Source organism: Monodelphis domestica, chromosome 6, assembly GCF_027887165.1.
Source record: "Monodelphis domestica isolate mMonDom1 chromosome 6, mMonDom1.pri, whole genome shotgun sequence".
Taxonomy (NCBI): domain Eukaryota; kingdom Metazoa; phylum Chordata; class Mammalia; order Didelphimorphia; family Didelphidae; genus Monodelphis; species Monodelphis domestica.
Genome location: NC_077232.1, coordinates 154,107,523 through 154,122,701, shown reverse-complemented (window position 1 = coordinate 154,122,701; position 15,179 = coordinate 154,107,523). Strand labels below are relative to the sequence as shown.

The 15,179-nt window shown below is 34.6% G+C and overlaps 1 protein-coding gene across 6 annotated transcripts in view; it reads left to right on the top strand.

The window, feature by feature from the left end:
* EPHA5 (EPH receptor A5) overlaps positions 1-15,179 on the top strand; it is a 507,554-nt gene that overhangs the window by 97,945 nt on the left and 394,430 nt on the right. For all 6 annotated transcript variants that reach the window (XM_007496389.2, XM_056802682.1, XM_056802681.1 and 3 more), the window contains exon 3: positions 10,639-11,302. In XM_007496389.2, coding sequence (XP_007496451.1) covers positions 10,639-11,302 — 664 coding nt within the window. The remainder of the gene's footprint in view (positions 1-10,638; positions 11,303-15,179) is intronic.

The window sequence follows — 15,179 nt, the reverse complement described above, 5'->3', positions numbered from 1 at the left end:
GTAAGAAAGTTTGGCAGGTGATAGTGCCCACAGAGAGAACTATGAATGCCTGCCATGGAATGCATGCCATAGGTTTGCCAACATGCCAAAACTTCACAACCAAATGCAGAAAAGCAGAAATAATAAATACAACTTTTTCAGATAAAAATGCAATAAAATTATAATCAAAAAGGGTTCATGGAAAGGCAAATTAAAATTAATTGTAAACTAAATAATCTAATTCTTCAATACAGATGGGTTAAAGAAAAAATCATAGAAATAATCATTGATTTCATTGTAGAGAATGACAACAAGGAGACAGAATATCAAAATTTATGGTCAATTCTAATTTTTAAAGGCCTGATTATCCCTTGTTGGTTTTTTGTTCTCTTTTTGCAATTGGACCATTTCTTCTTGTATCATTTTTATTTCTTTTACCCACTTTTCCTCTGCCTCTCTTAATTGTTTTTTGAAGTCTTTTTTGATGTCTTCCAGAATCTATGTCCAATCTGTATTTTTCTTTTGGACTTTGCATATGTTTGCTTTGCTTTCATTGTCTCTGTGTCTGTACTTTGCTTTTTGTCTCCATAAAGATTCTTTAAAATTTTTGTTGTTTGCTCATTTTTCCTACATTTTTGTAGGTAGGCTCTATTTTCTGGGAAGTTAGGTTACCCTCTTAAACTTCAGTCCTTCCTTGATGCTGCCCTTAGCTTATTTTTAGGGTCCCTGCCAGTTTTAGTTATTCCAAGGTGGTATGATGGCCTGAGGCCTGGGAGTTCTGAGGCCCTCCTCCTCCTACTGATTCAAATAACATTTGAGATGTTGATATCTTAATGATTTGCCTCAGTCTTGGGCATAAGCTTTTCTTCTCACTCTGAAATTGATCAGGTCAGGAGTTGATCAAGTTCTAGCCCCAGGCTTAGGCACAAGTTTTTGGTCTCACTGTGTACTTCATCCAATCAAGAATATAGTTGATTGTCCTGTCCTGAGCCCCTGGCAAAAGATCTGGACTTGCCTTGGGTCAACCAACTAAGCTGGGGTCTATGTCTTCACTCAAGGTTCAGAATGGGACTCCTAGCTTCCATTGGCCCACATAGATCAGGCCACTTCAGCACAGACAGCCCTGGGCTGGGATTCAGGATTTTATCACAGGTTTGCAACCTCAAGGGGTGGACCTCTATTTGCCCATGCAGTGTCTAAGGGTTTGAATATTGGACTAGACTTAGATTCCCAAAGAGAGATAGCAGATGTAGGGGGGGAGTGTGTGTCCTACTCTTGGCTTGCTCTTTACTCCTTGCCATAGTCTTGCTGACTGTACTCTCCTATCACTCCAGCACCCCAGATGTTCTCTGCCTACCTTTTAAGTCTTTCTTTTCTTGTAAGTTTTTTTTGTTTCCTTGTTGTTTTTCATTCCTATATTCATTTTGTGGCATTTAAAAAATATTAATTGGAGGGGATTTTGATGGTAACCTTGAGCTGGTTTGCCTTATTCTACCATCTTGTCTCCTTCCCCAGAAGCTATCCCTCAGAATTTATGGGAGAATTTATATCCTTGGATGCTTATATAAATAAAATGTAGAAAAAGCAGATAAGTGAATTGGGAATGTAACTTAAAAAAATAAAACTAGAAAAAGAAAAAATTAAAACCCCCCAATTAAAGACTGAGTTGGAAATCCTAAAAATCAAAGGAGAAATTAATTAAATTGAAAGTAAAAGAACTATTGAACTAATAAGTAAGACTAGTTGGTTCTATAAAACAAACAAACAAACAAATAAAATAGAACATTGGTTAATTCTATTTAAAAAATAAAAGGAAGGAAGAGAATCAAATTGCCATTATAAAAAATGGAAATGCTTATTTCACTCCAGTGAAGAGGACATTAAATAAATCATTAGGAGCTAATTTTCCCAATTATATAACAACAATTCTGATAACATAGGTGTAAAATAGAAATCCATCCTAGATGGAGGCAAGATAATAACCTCTTCAGGGCCAGTAAAGCACAAAACCCCTTGGGTTCTAGAAGCAAAGTTTATTTTTATAATAGGAGTAAAGAGGAAATTATTGGTAGGTTTCTAAAAGTATTGATCTAATTTGCCCAACCACTTTCACCTCATGGTGAATTCTTTCTTCTTGAGAATTCACTCAAGCTACTCTAAGCTCTTTATGTCTAACTAAGACCCATAAACCCCAGCTATCTGACTATAAGCTAACCTAATTAGTATGGATTATCAAAAAAAGATGAAGAGAAGGAACTCTCAGATGTATTTTACCCTTACATAAAGCCTGGGGTTGTTCCTAAGTATACCCAGAGTCCCAGATGACCAAACCCTGTCACCAAGTGGATTTCTGAAAGCTGTATCTCAGGCAGATGGTCTCTGTACTTCATGGAAAAATAAGTCCACTCCAAAGAAAATTCTCATACGCAGGAATCACTAACCTTTTCACAAGATTAGGATTTCCAAGGGAAAAATGCCAGAGCAAAGATCCTCCTTCCAGCTCAGTAAAAGCCAGATGCAGAAAGAGTGAAAATTAAAAACAGTCAAACCCCAAGATCCTCTTCTTCCTTCCAGAATCTTTCCCCTCAGGGATTGTATCCAAATTATCTTTTTTTCCTCTTATAGCTAATCCATTAAATTTACTCTATCCTTTACTTACTTTCTACAGGTGAAATGGATGAGTATTGACAAAAATATAAATTACCTAGACTAATAAAATAGGAAACAGAATTCTTAAATAATCCATTCTCAGAAAAAAAAATGAGCAAACTATCCATGAACACCCCATGAAAAATTCTCCATGGCCAGTTGGATTCAGAAGAGAATTCTATCAAACATTTAAAGAAAAATGAATCTCAATATACAAACTATTGAGCAAAGTAAGCAAAGAAGGAGTCTTATCAAATTCTTTTTATGACGAATATGGTCCTGATACCTTAGCCAGGAAAACTGAGAAACAAAATTATAGACAAGTTTTCTTTTTTGTTTGTTTGTTTGTTTTTAGGCTCTCAACATATTTTTTCCAATTTGAATTAGTTTATTTAGTCAATTTAGAACATTATTCGTTGGTTACAATAATCACATTATTTCCTTCCCTCCCCTCCACCTACCCTTCCCACAGTCAACATTGGGTATTACTTGTGTCCTTGATCAGAACCTATTTCCATGTTGTTGTTTGCACTAGGTTGTTCATTTAGAGTCTACATCCTCAACCACATCCCTTTGAGGCATGTATTGAAGCAGTTGTTTTCCTTCCGTGTTTTTTTACTCCCACAGTGTTTCCTCTGTATGTGGATAGTGGTTTTTCTCATAGGTTCCTTCAGGTTGTTCAGGATCACTGCATTGCCACTAATGGAGAAGTCCATTACATTCAATTGTACCACAGTGTATCAGTCTCTGTGTACAATGTTTTCCAGGTTCTGCTCCTCTCACTCTGCACCAATTCCTGGAGGTTGTTCCAATCCCCATGGAATTCCTCCACTTTATTATTCCTTTGAGCACAATAGTATTCCATCACCAACAAATACTACAATTTGTTCAGCCATTCCCCAATTGAAGGGCATCCCCTCATTTTCCATTTTTTTTTGCCACCACAAAGAGTGCAGCTATGAATATTCTTGTACATGTATTTTTCCTTATTATCTCTTTAGGGTACAAATCCAGCAGTGCTATGGCTGGATCAAAGGGCAGACAGTCTTTTAGCGCCCTTTGGGCATAGCTCCAAATTGCCCTCCAGCAAGATTGGATCAATTTACAACTCTACCAGCAATGAATTAATGTCCCAACTTTGCCACACCCTCCAGCATTCATTACTTCCCTTTGTTGTCATGTTAGCCAAACTGCTAGGTGTGAAGTGATATCTCAGAGTTGTTTTGATTTGCATCTCTCTGATTATAAGAGATTTAGAACACTTTTTGATGTGCTTATTAATAGTTTTGATTTCTTTAACTGAAAATTATCTATTCATGTCCCTTGCCCATTTATCAATTGGACAATGGATTGATTTTTTGTACAAATGGTTTAGCTCTTTTTAAATTTGAGTAATTAGCCCATTTTCAGAGGTTTTTGTAATGAAGATTGTTTCCCAATTTGTTGCTTCCCTTCTAATTTTGGATGCATTAGTTTGCTTTGTACAAACACTTTTTAATTTGATATAATCAAAATTATTGATTTTACATTTTGTGATTTTTTTTAAGCTCTTGCTTGGTTTTAAAGTCTTTCCTTTCCCAAAGATCTGACAGGTATACTATTCTATATTCGCCCAATTTGCTTATAGTTTCCTTCTTTATATTCAGGTCATTCACCCATTCTGAGTTTGTCTTGGTGTAGGGTGTGAGATGTTGATCCAAACCTAATCTCTCCCATACTGTCTTCCAATTTTCCCAGGAAGTCTTTATCAAATAGTGGGTTTTGGTCCGACAAACTGGGATCTTGGGCTTATCATAGACTATCTTGCTGAGGTAATTTACCCCAAGTCTATTCTACTGATGCTCCTTTCTGTCTCTTAGCCAGTACCAAATTGTTTTGATAACCACTACTTTATAGTATAGTTTGAGATCTGGGACTGCAAGTCCTCCTTCCTTTGCATTTTGTTTCATGATTTATCTGGATATCCTTGTACTTTTGTTCTTCCAAATGAACTTCTTAATTTTTTTTTTCTAATTCCCAAAAGATGTGTTTTGGTAGTTCAAAGGGTATGGCACTAAATCGTAAATTAATTTGGGTAGGATTGTCATTTTTTTTATGTTAGCTAGTCCCACCCATGAGCAGTCAATGTTTTTCCAATTGTTTAGATCTAGTTTTAATTGTGTGGCGAGTGTTTTGTAGTTGTGTTCATAAAGTTCTTATGTTTGTCTCGGAAGATAGATTCCTAAGTATTTTATATTGTCTAGGGTGATTTTGAATGGAATTTCTATTTCTAATTCTTGCTGCTGAAATGGATTGGAGATATATAGAGATTCTGATGATTTATGCGGGTTTATTTTGTATCCTGCAACTTTGCTTAAATTGTTCATTGTTTCGAATAGCTTTTTGGTTGATTCTCTAGGATTCTTTAAGTAAACCATCATATTATCCACAAAGAGTGATAGCTAAGGCTCCACATTGCCAATTTTAATACCTCAATTTCTTTTTCTTCTCTAATTGCTACTGCTAGTGTTTCTAGTACAATATTAAATAATTGAGGTGATAATGGGCATCCTTGTTTGACTCCTGATCTTATTGGGAAGATTTCTAGTTTATCCCCATTGCAGATGATGTTTGCTGATGGTTTTAGATATATACTGTTTATTATTTTTAGGAAAGGCCCTTCTTTTCCTATACTTTCTAGTGTTTTCAGTAGGAATGGGTGTTGTATTTTATCAAAGGCCTTTTCTCCATCTGTTGAGATAATCATTTAATTTTTGTCAGTTTGCTTCTTAATATGGTCAATTATGCGGATGGTTTTCCTAATATTGAACCATCCTTGCATTCCAGGTATATTTCCTCGTCTATAATGCCTTTTATCAGGATGTAATTAGCTTCCCTATCACTTTTAAATAGATTTATTTTTACTTTGGCTTTGTCAGATATCATGATTGTGATTCCTGCCTTCTTTTTATCAGTTGATGCCCAGTAAATTTGGCTCCATCCTCTTACTTTTACGCTATGTGTACCTACCTTCCTCATGTGTGTTTCTTGCAGACAGCATATGGTAGGATTTTGAATTCAAATACTCTCTGTAATTTGTTCGCATTATATGGGTGAGTTCATTCCATTCACATTCAGAGTTATGATTAGTAGCTGTGTATTTCCCAGCATTTTGATTTCTACTCCTGGTTCTGACTTTTCTTCATTCACTATTTCCTTCTACACCAATGTTTGTTTTTAATGAGTCCCCCTAGTTCCCACCCTTATTTTTTTCCCTTTCTACCCCCTCCCTTCTTATTTCCCCATTTTTTCCCTGTAGTCTTTCTAAAACTATCCCCCACCCTCTCCCTCCCTTGTAGTGCTTCCTTCCCCACCATTCCATTTGTTACCCTTCTTCTCCCCTATAAGTCACAAATCTATTCTCTGCCCCAATGAATTGGATTGCTTTTCCCTCTTTGGGTCAATTTCAATCCACGTAAGAAGTTGAGTATTTCCTATCTCCAACCTCTTTACCCTTCCAGTGTATTGATGTTCTCTCCCCTCCCACCATGAGCTTCTTTGTGATGTATAAATTTACTCACATTTGTTTCTTTTCCCATTTCTTTTAGTATTAACCTCTTTTAGCTCTAGTTGTGTATATATTTATATATACATATGTACACATGTATATGTATATATGCATGCATATATCTATGTACCTATTTATGTCTTGTCCTTTCATCCTATATAGTTTGTCTCTGTTCCTTCTAAGTGTAATTCTTCTAGCTGCCCAGGTGATAACAACAGTTTTTAAGAGTTACCAATGACCTCTTTTCTTATAGGGATACATATCATTTTAACTTATTGGGTCTCAAACTTTTATTGTTTTGTTTTGTTTTTCTTTTTCCCCTCTTTTTTTAAATTACATTTTGATGATTCTCTTGAGTTCTGTGCTTGGGCATCAAATTTTCTTTTCAAGTCTGGTCTTTTCTTTACAAATTCTTGGAATTCTTCAATTTTATTGAATGGGGAAGGAGTGTTGGAGTTTGCCCTTCCCTGTCTCTGGAGGCTTTTGATTGGATTAAAGTCCTGCAGTCCCTGAGGGAGAGGTGTTGGAGGCTAGGCTTCCCTGAGTTCTGAAGAGTTTTGATGGGATTAAGTTCAGCTGACTTGGGTTAGGTGTGCTCTGAGGCCAAAAAACTCCTGGAAGGCTAGAACAGTATGGAATATCTCCATAGCTCTTACTAGGCTGCCAGCTCCCTCTGCAGCACCTTCCCTGCTGTCTGTGCTTGATGCTTGGAGCTTTGCACTTCCCTGCCCGCAAGGTACACCCTCCAGATCAGTGCCTTTGCCCGTCCATAGATTCCCGCTGTGAATCTTGAAATTTCTCAGACTTGTGAATGTTAAAAAAATTCCCCATTCGGGAATTCTCCTTTGGGACAATTCCCTATTGGGACAATTCCCCCATTTGGACAGTGAGAACCCTATTTAGATAAAAAATGTGAAGACCTCTACTCCACCCATATTTACGCCTGCTTTAGGGAAGAAAACTCCTTGCTGAACAATGAAAAATACTTAAACTCATACTTAAGCCATGCTTATTTTTAGAATTAATACAAAGGGGTGCTAAGTGCCTGTAAAGGTCATGCAATTTGTGAATTTACAAGGAACAAAGAACTGGGAAACTTACTCAGAGCTTTCCTGGTGTGAATTACTCAAAAATCTACACCTTCTTAGTTGTGGACTAAGAATGGTCTGTCCTTTGAAAAAACGTCTACTGTGATTGGTAGATGAAAGAATTTAGGGGAGGTGACAAAGGAAGATTTCCCTTTGTAAGGAAAGGAAAAGCTGAAATACAGGATTTCTCTGGAGCTCTCAAAAGACAGGCTCTAATGAGGTTGTTGAGAGAAGGACAATCTCTAAGGAGGTCTCTCAAGGGAGGCTGACTCTGGCTGGAACTCCCTCTGGGGAGACTCTGTCCCCCTGAATCCTCGCTTGAACAGATCTTATGTTGAGTGATTAAGGACTGACTGATCCTTTCTTTTAGGGCTTAAGCCTGGGTTGGCCAGGGCTGCCTGGGCCGGCCTATTCTTTTCTCATTTATTTCCTCTCTCTCTCTCTCTCTCTCTCTCTCTCTCTCTCTCTCTCTCTCTCTCTCTCTCTCTCTCTCTTTCTTTGATTCCTCATTGTATTATTAATTAAATTCTCTATAAAACCCAGTTGACTTGGGTATATTCATAATTGGGAATATTTCCCTGGCGACCACCTTATATTTGATTTAAAACAAGACACTGTAGTGAAAACATATTTTCTATGATCACAATTTACTCACCCACTCTTATATCTACTACAATTTATATCTTCCACTATTTTACTCACTATAGTTTACAACCTCAACCTTTAAATTATCACAGTTTATGACAAACCACTCTTTTAAATGCCACACCGCTACAGCTGGAGGCCCAGTGCTCTGGGGGTGGTGGGGTGGTGGTGGTGGATGGGTCCTGGGGCCTTCCTTCTGCCTTCCCCTTATACTGAAATGTTCTCAGATTCTGGCTTTTGGGGGTGCGTACCTTTTGATTTGAGACCAGCAGGAGGGTTCCTTGGCTCTGTCTTGTTGTTAGGTTTGATTTTCAGTCACCTTGGAGCATTTAGTTTGTGATAAGTAAGGAAGGGTATACAGAAGTCTGAACTTCTGATCCTTCTATGTGGCCATCTTGACTCCACCCTCGACTCTCCTAGACAAGTTTTCTTAATGAGCATTGATTCAAAAATCTTAAAAATATATTAGCAAAGAGAATACAGCAATGTATCACAAGAATTATTCACTATGAGTAGGTGGAATTTATACAAGGTATATAAGGATGATGCAATATTAGGAAAATTATCATCATAAATAATCAAACAGAAATCACATGATTATCTCAATATTTGCAGAAAAAGTCTTTGATAAAATACAATACCTATTCCTATTAAAACAACAGAAAGCTTAAGAAGAAAAGGGCCTTTCCTTAAAGGAATCAGTACAATATATTTAAAACCATAGCAAGAAACATCTGCAATGGGGATAAGTTAGAAGTCTTCCTAGTAAGATCAGGAGTGAAGCAAGGATGCCCATCATCAACATAATTACTTAATATTGTACCAGAAATGATAGCTTTAGCTATTAGAGAAGAAACTGAAAGTGAAGTAATTAAAGTAGGCATTAAGGAAACTTAGCTATCACTTTGAGGATGATATGATTGTATACTTAGAGAATCCTTGAAAATCAAATAAAATAGTAGTTGAAATAATAACTTTAGAAAAATTGTAGGATACAAAATAAACCCATATAAATAATCAGCATATCTATATATTTCCAACACAACTCAGTAGCAAGAGTTAGAATTCTCCAATTGGAGAATGACTGAACAAATTGTGGTATATGATGGTGATGGAATACTATTGTGCTATAAGTAATGATAAACAGGATGATTTTAAAGAGAACTGGAAAGATCTACATGAATTGACATAGAATAAAATATGCAGAACCAGGAAAACACTGTACACAGTAACAGCAATATTATGGAACTATCAGATGTGATAGAATTTTCTTCTAAGAGAAATACAACGATCCAGGATAATTCTCAAGTACTTATGGAAAATAATGCTCTATACCTCCAGACAAAAACTGTTGGTGTAGGATAACAGATGAAAACATATGATTTATCACTTGATTATTTGGGTATGTTTTGGGGTTTGGATTTTATAAGATTATTCAGTTATAGCAATGAATAATATGGAAATATGTTTTGCAGAATAATACATACATAACCCATATTGAATTACTTATCACCTCTGAGAGGAGAGAGGGTAGAAGGGAGGGAGACAATATGGATTATATATCTTTGGATAAAATATGTGGAAATTTATTATTAAAATTATTTAAAAAAAGAAATTGCTTTGGAATGGGAACATCCAGCCTCACTTTGTTTATGTATATATATGTAGGTAGGTAGATAGATAGATAGATAGATAGATAAATGGATAGATAGGTAGATGGATAGATAAAATCTATCCTATGTGGGGAAAAATCTGCTGCTTGAATTTATTAGATATAAGCTATTTCAGTGTTAAGATATTTTATGTTACTACAGAAAAGCAGCCATGACATAGTTGATAGGGAGGTAGACATGCATAAAACTGAAATTCACTTAATTTCACAGTGCCCCTAGATAACTCCTTGTAACTATATATCACACAGCAGTTGTTGATTTGTTTGTTGATTGTAAGAACTAGTTTCTTAGGTGATTCCTGAAGTAATGCAGTCTTAGTTCCTTAAGAAAGCACATGTTTGTTAATTGCACATAATTATGTAAGTATATATATATATATATATATATATATATATATATATATAACTAATTAGAGGTCTTTGGACATGCAGTGGATATTTTATTTCCCCATTTCTCTCTCTTTTTTTTTTAGTTTTATAAAATTTATTTTCTTTACATCTAATGCCCAGTGGACTTACGCGTTGGCTATGGGGGGGGGGGGGAGGAAAAGAAAATTATCTATGTCTTTAACGAATAATGCTTGGAAATGATCAAATAAAATATATTAATAAAAAAAAAAGAAAAAAAAATTATTTTCTTTATACTTAATCATGTTTCTTATTTTTCTTCTATTTATATTTCAACCATAATGACACACATAGAAATATACACTTTGTCTTTTTTTCCCTAGAGAGTTTCATCAGAAACTTTTCCTTTTCCCTTAACCTTCTTTTAAAGGTCTTCTTTGGGGAATTTGCTTTGCAAAGTCCCTAAACTTATGAAGATTATAGCTACCCAAAGAGAGAGGAGAGAAACAATTTCTTCCACTAGAAAAGGAGGAAATGAAGGGAAAAAGTGAATTTTATACCTCTTGAATTTGTGCATACTCAAATAATAGAAATAATATATACATATTGGGTATATATTAAAGATGACAGTACAGTATATGATAGTTGAATGATAGTTTTTTCTTGTCTGATGTAAGCTATGTCTTCTATTTTTTTTTTTAATTGTACAGTGGGAAGAGATTGGAGAAGTGGATGAGAATTATGCCCCAATACACACCTATCAAGTATGCAAAGTTATGGAACAGAGTCAGAATAACTGGCTTCTGACCAGTTGGATCTCTAATGAAGGTGCTTCCAGAATATTCATAGAACTCAAATTTACTCTGAGAGACTGTAATAGCCTTCCAGGAGGACTTGGGACCTGCAAGGAGACTTTTAATATGTATTATTTTGAATCAGATAATGAAGATGGGAGGAATATCAAAGAAAACCAGTATATCAAGATAGATACAATTGCTGCAGATGAAAGTTTTACTGAACTGGACCTTGGTGACCGAGTCATGAAACTTAATACAGAAGTCAGAGATGTTGGGCCTCTGACCAAAAAAGGATTTTATCTTGCCTTCCAAGATGTGGGTGCCTGCATTGCTCTAGTATCAGTTCGTGTGTACTACAAGAAGTGTCCTTCTGTGGTTCGAAACTTGGCCCTCTTTCCAGACACAATCACTGGAGCAGATTCTTCTCAATTGCTAGAAGTGTCAGGCTCTTGTGTCAACCATTCTGTGACTGATGAACCACCTAAGATGCATTGCAGTGCAGAAGGGGAATGGTTGGTTCCAATTGGGAAATGCATGTGCAAAGCAGGGTATGAGGAGAAAAATGGCACCTGTCAAGGTAAGGATTTCTATTTAGGGACATATTTACTCTTGTATTGTCAGGAGCAGTTCATTTAAAGGGTTTCATTTGTGTATTTTTTCCTGAAATTATTGCTAGGAAATGATACTTTACTTGTCTAATTTATGGACTTTGCGTCTCTTACAAAAAATGTAATGCAATAGACTTTCTTTTTCAGCTTCATAATTAATATCCACATTCCCAATGCTTACATAATATATCATGTTGTTCAATTTCTTTTTGAAAAGAAACAAAACAAAGGACTAAGGATTTCATGATTACATATTTCAAATTCAAAAGCAAATTTTAGGTTGGATCTATATTTATTTACATGTGATTTATATACATATTTACATGTTACTTATTTACATATGATTTAACCAAAACCTAAAAAAAAACCTTCTGAATATGACCTAGGGCAGATATGATTTATAAAATTATAGATCATAATTTAACATATTTTTAAAAATAATAATTATTATATGTTTGCCTTTTTAAAATTATGTTTCAACTTTAAACAAATAATTAGCTGGTTATTAGAAAAAATAACCTTTTAAAGATATTACTAAGAAAAAAGTCCATTTCAAAGCAATTTTCACTTGCTAATTTTTTTCTTTTTATGTCTTCCTTTAAATTGAAGCTTGATCATGTATGTTTTGCTCATTATTTGAACATATGATCATTTTGCCCAAAATATAGTAAGTTGCTTTTTTCTCCATTGGGAAATTTATTAATGACTTTTTGGTAAAATAGAACTTTTTCTTTTCCAAAGAGAATAAAAATCTTTGGGAAAATGAAAAATGTTCTTGTTTCTTTTTTTTTTTCTTTTGATGTGGTTACTAGACTGGTACATCAGGGGAATGCTGTAGGCATGGGGCACACCTTGACTTCAGAAAACAATTTATAGCCTCTCAAAAGTCTTAGTTGACAAAAAAGAGAAATGCAGGCAACATAATAATTCATAGTTTGACAATTGGAATACAAAACTAGTCACTAATGTGTCAATGTCAACCTGTAGGAATTTCTCTACTCTTGTACTTTTAGGTTCTTTGACATGGCACTATTCTGTTCAGTATCTTATATTAGACTTGGATGAATGCATAAGTGGCATGCTGATAAAATTTGTGTATGACAAGAAGCTGTTAGGAATAATGAATACATTGGGTAATAAAAGGAGCATCCAAACCTGTTCTGACAAGCTAAAATTATGGGACAAATCTAACAAATAAAGTTGAATTACAATATATGTAAAGCCTCCAAAGGGGTTGATACAAAAATCAACTTGATAAACATAAGAAGAGAGAAATATGATTTAAGTTGGGGGTGTCAAATTCATTGCCTGAGTGTGGCCTAAACAAATTAAAATGCACTTTGGAAATGTTTAACAAAATGAATAAAATATAATAAATCATAAATAATAATAATTTAGGGTTTTGTAATTGAACATAATATTCTAGAATCTATTTGTAAATTTGGCAGTATTGACTTAGTTAAAAGTTTATGTGATGAAAATTTTGATGTGTTTTTGGACCCCAAATTCAATATGATTCAACAATATGAATTGTCAGAATAAAAATAAACAAATAAGAAGAACTTTTAAAAAAGTAATGTTTTCTTAGATAGTTTTGACAGATACAGAATGCCAGATTAAGGACATACTCTGTTCTGATTCTTTTGCTCAATTCTTACTTTGCTCTTGTTTTGCTTGCAATCTATGCTCAATTATAGTCTAGATGTCCAGAGGAGGATTGTGAAGAATTTCTGAATCATAAATTATAAGACTGAATTGAAGGAATTAGGGGACAGATGTTTAATTTCATCTGGAGATTAGTGGACATTAGGAGAACTGTCTTAAAGAATTATACGGCAATATTTTGGAAGGATAATTTTCTTTATTCTAGACATTAGGAAAAAAGTTAGAATAGTGGAAAATTAAAAAGAGCTATCTCAGGGGGCAGCTAGGTGGCTCCACGGAATGAAATCCTGGCTCAGAAATGGGAGGTCCTGGTTTGGAAATTAACCTCAGACACTTCTTAGCTATGTGACCCTGGACAAGTAATTTAATTCCTCTTGTCTAATCCTTACTAATGTTCTGCCTTGGAGTCAATATACATTATTAATCTTAAGGTGGGCAATATGAAAATAAGAAAAGAGCTGTCTCAGTTGGCAATAAGTTTCCTTATATTGTAGGTCTTCAAACACATCTTTGAAGGCTATTTCCCAGAAATGTTGTAGAGGGGATTTGTGCTTAGATAATAGGATACACTATATTAAATGTTTTAGACTTACACTTCTGTCATCCAGGGACAAATTTCCACTCTACACAGAGTTCAAGGATTCTGTAGACTTATATGGGGAAAAAAAACAATTTCATATTTCCACTAACTTTTAATGGAAATTTAGCATTTATATAAAATATTATTCTGAGAAGTGGTCCATAGATTGCCCAAATAGACTATGATACCAAAAGTTACATAAAGTTACCAAAATAGCCCCTGCATTGGGTGATATGATTTCTCTTCTTGCTCCTGGATGCCGTGATTTTCTCATTCAGATTTTCCTTCTCATGGTTTCTGAATAAAAAGAAAATGGAATTTGTTTCTTAATTGGGTATATCCATTTGTCTTATCTAAAGAAAATGAGAAACTATGGCCTATTGAAAGAGGCACATGGAAAACCCTCCCCATTCTTTGAGTTCCCCAGGTGTATAATTTTTCAAATCATAATTTGTTTCACAGTCAAACTGGCATAAGTTTGTCAAAATCTTTATCTTTCGAAAACCCAACTATCAAATGAAACCATGTATTACAGTGGGTTCCCTTAATTATTTCTTTGAAAAATTCATAACAAAGCACTTGAATTTCCTCTGATAGTAGAAGGCTCTTTTCCTCCCTTAGCTACCAATGAAGTAGAATTGCATTTTTGTGCCATCTATATTCTTTCATTCTATGATGATGGTAACATATGTAGAAGTCTTATTTAACTGAGAATTGGATGCTTCACTTACTGAAATGCTGTTAGATTAAATTTGTCAAAGGGGTAGATAAAGTTTTGTCTATGACAGAGTTTAAAAGAAGTTACCAAATCTGCTATATGCTGTAAGTGTACATACATATATTTTTATGCTATAAATGGTATCCCTTTCTGGGAGCAGTCTTCTTGGTGAGAGCCGATATTTGTAACTATCAAATAGGAGCTTACCAGAAACTGTAAAACCATTTTCCAAAACTCATTTTCCTAAACCCTGCAAATTCCATCAATTTCACGTCTAATTTTTTTTGATAACTCTTTTCAAAGTAACATGGCTTCAATATGACTATGGAAATTTAGATAATGATACAATGTTATCAGAACAACTATCCTTCCAGCTTCATTGAAATTGGAATGGAATATCCACTTTCTTCATGAAATATATATTCCAGGAGGAACATCTATAAGAGTCTGCAATGAATATATATATATATATACACATATATATATATATTGATTACCTTCATAATCCTTTGTATCAAATTTGTATACTTAAAACTTTATTTTGATAACTTGTCCATATGCTTCCCCATATTGTCAATTCCATGGTGCACACACACGTTTAATTGAAAATTTCAGGTATAGATTCAATGCTCTAAAATATTTTACCTTAGGACTGAAGTTAGCAACTATATAAATCAATCATGCTATTAGCAATTTTGGGAGAATGGAAAGAATGCTGACAGTCTTATCTTGGGATTCAAGTCCTTGTTTAGTAAAATATGACACTATAGACTAATTGCCTACATTTTATGAATTAAAGTTTAATAGACTTAGAAGGGATATTAGAGATGATAAAGCCCAGCTCTCTCACTTTAGAGTACAGGCTATTGAAATCCAATTAGGT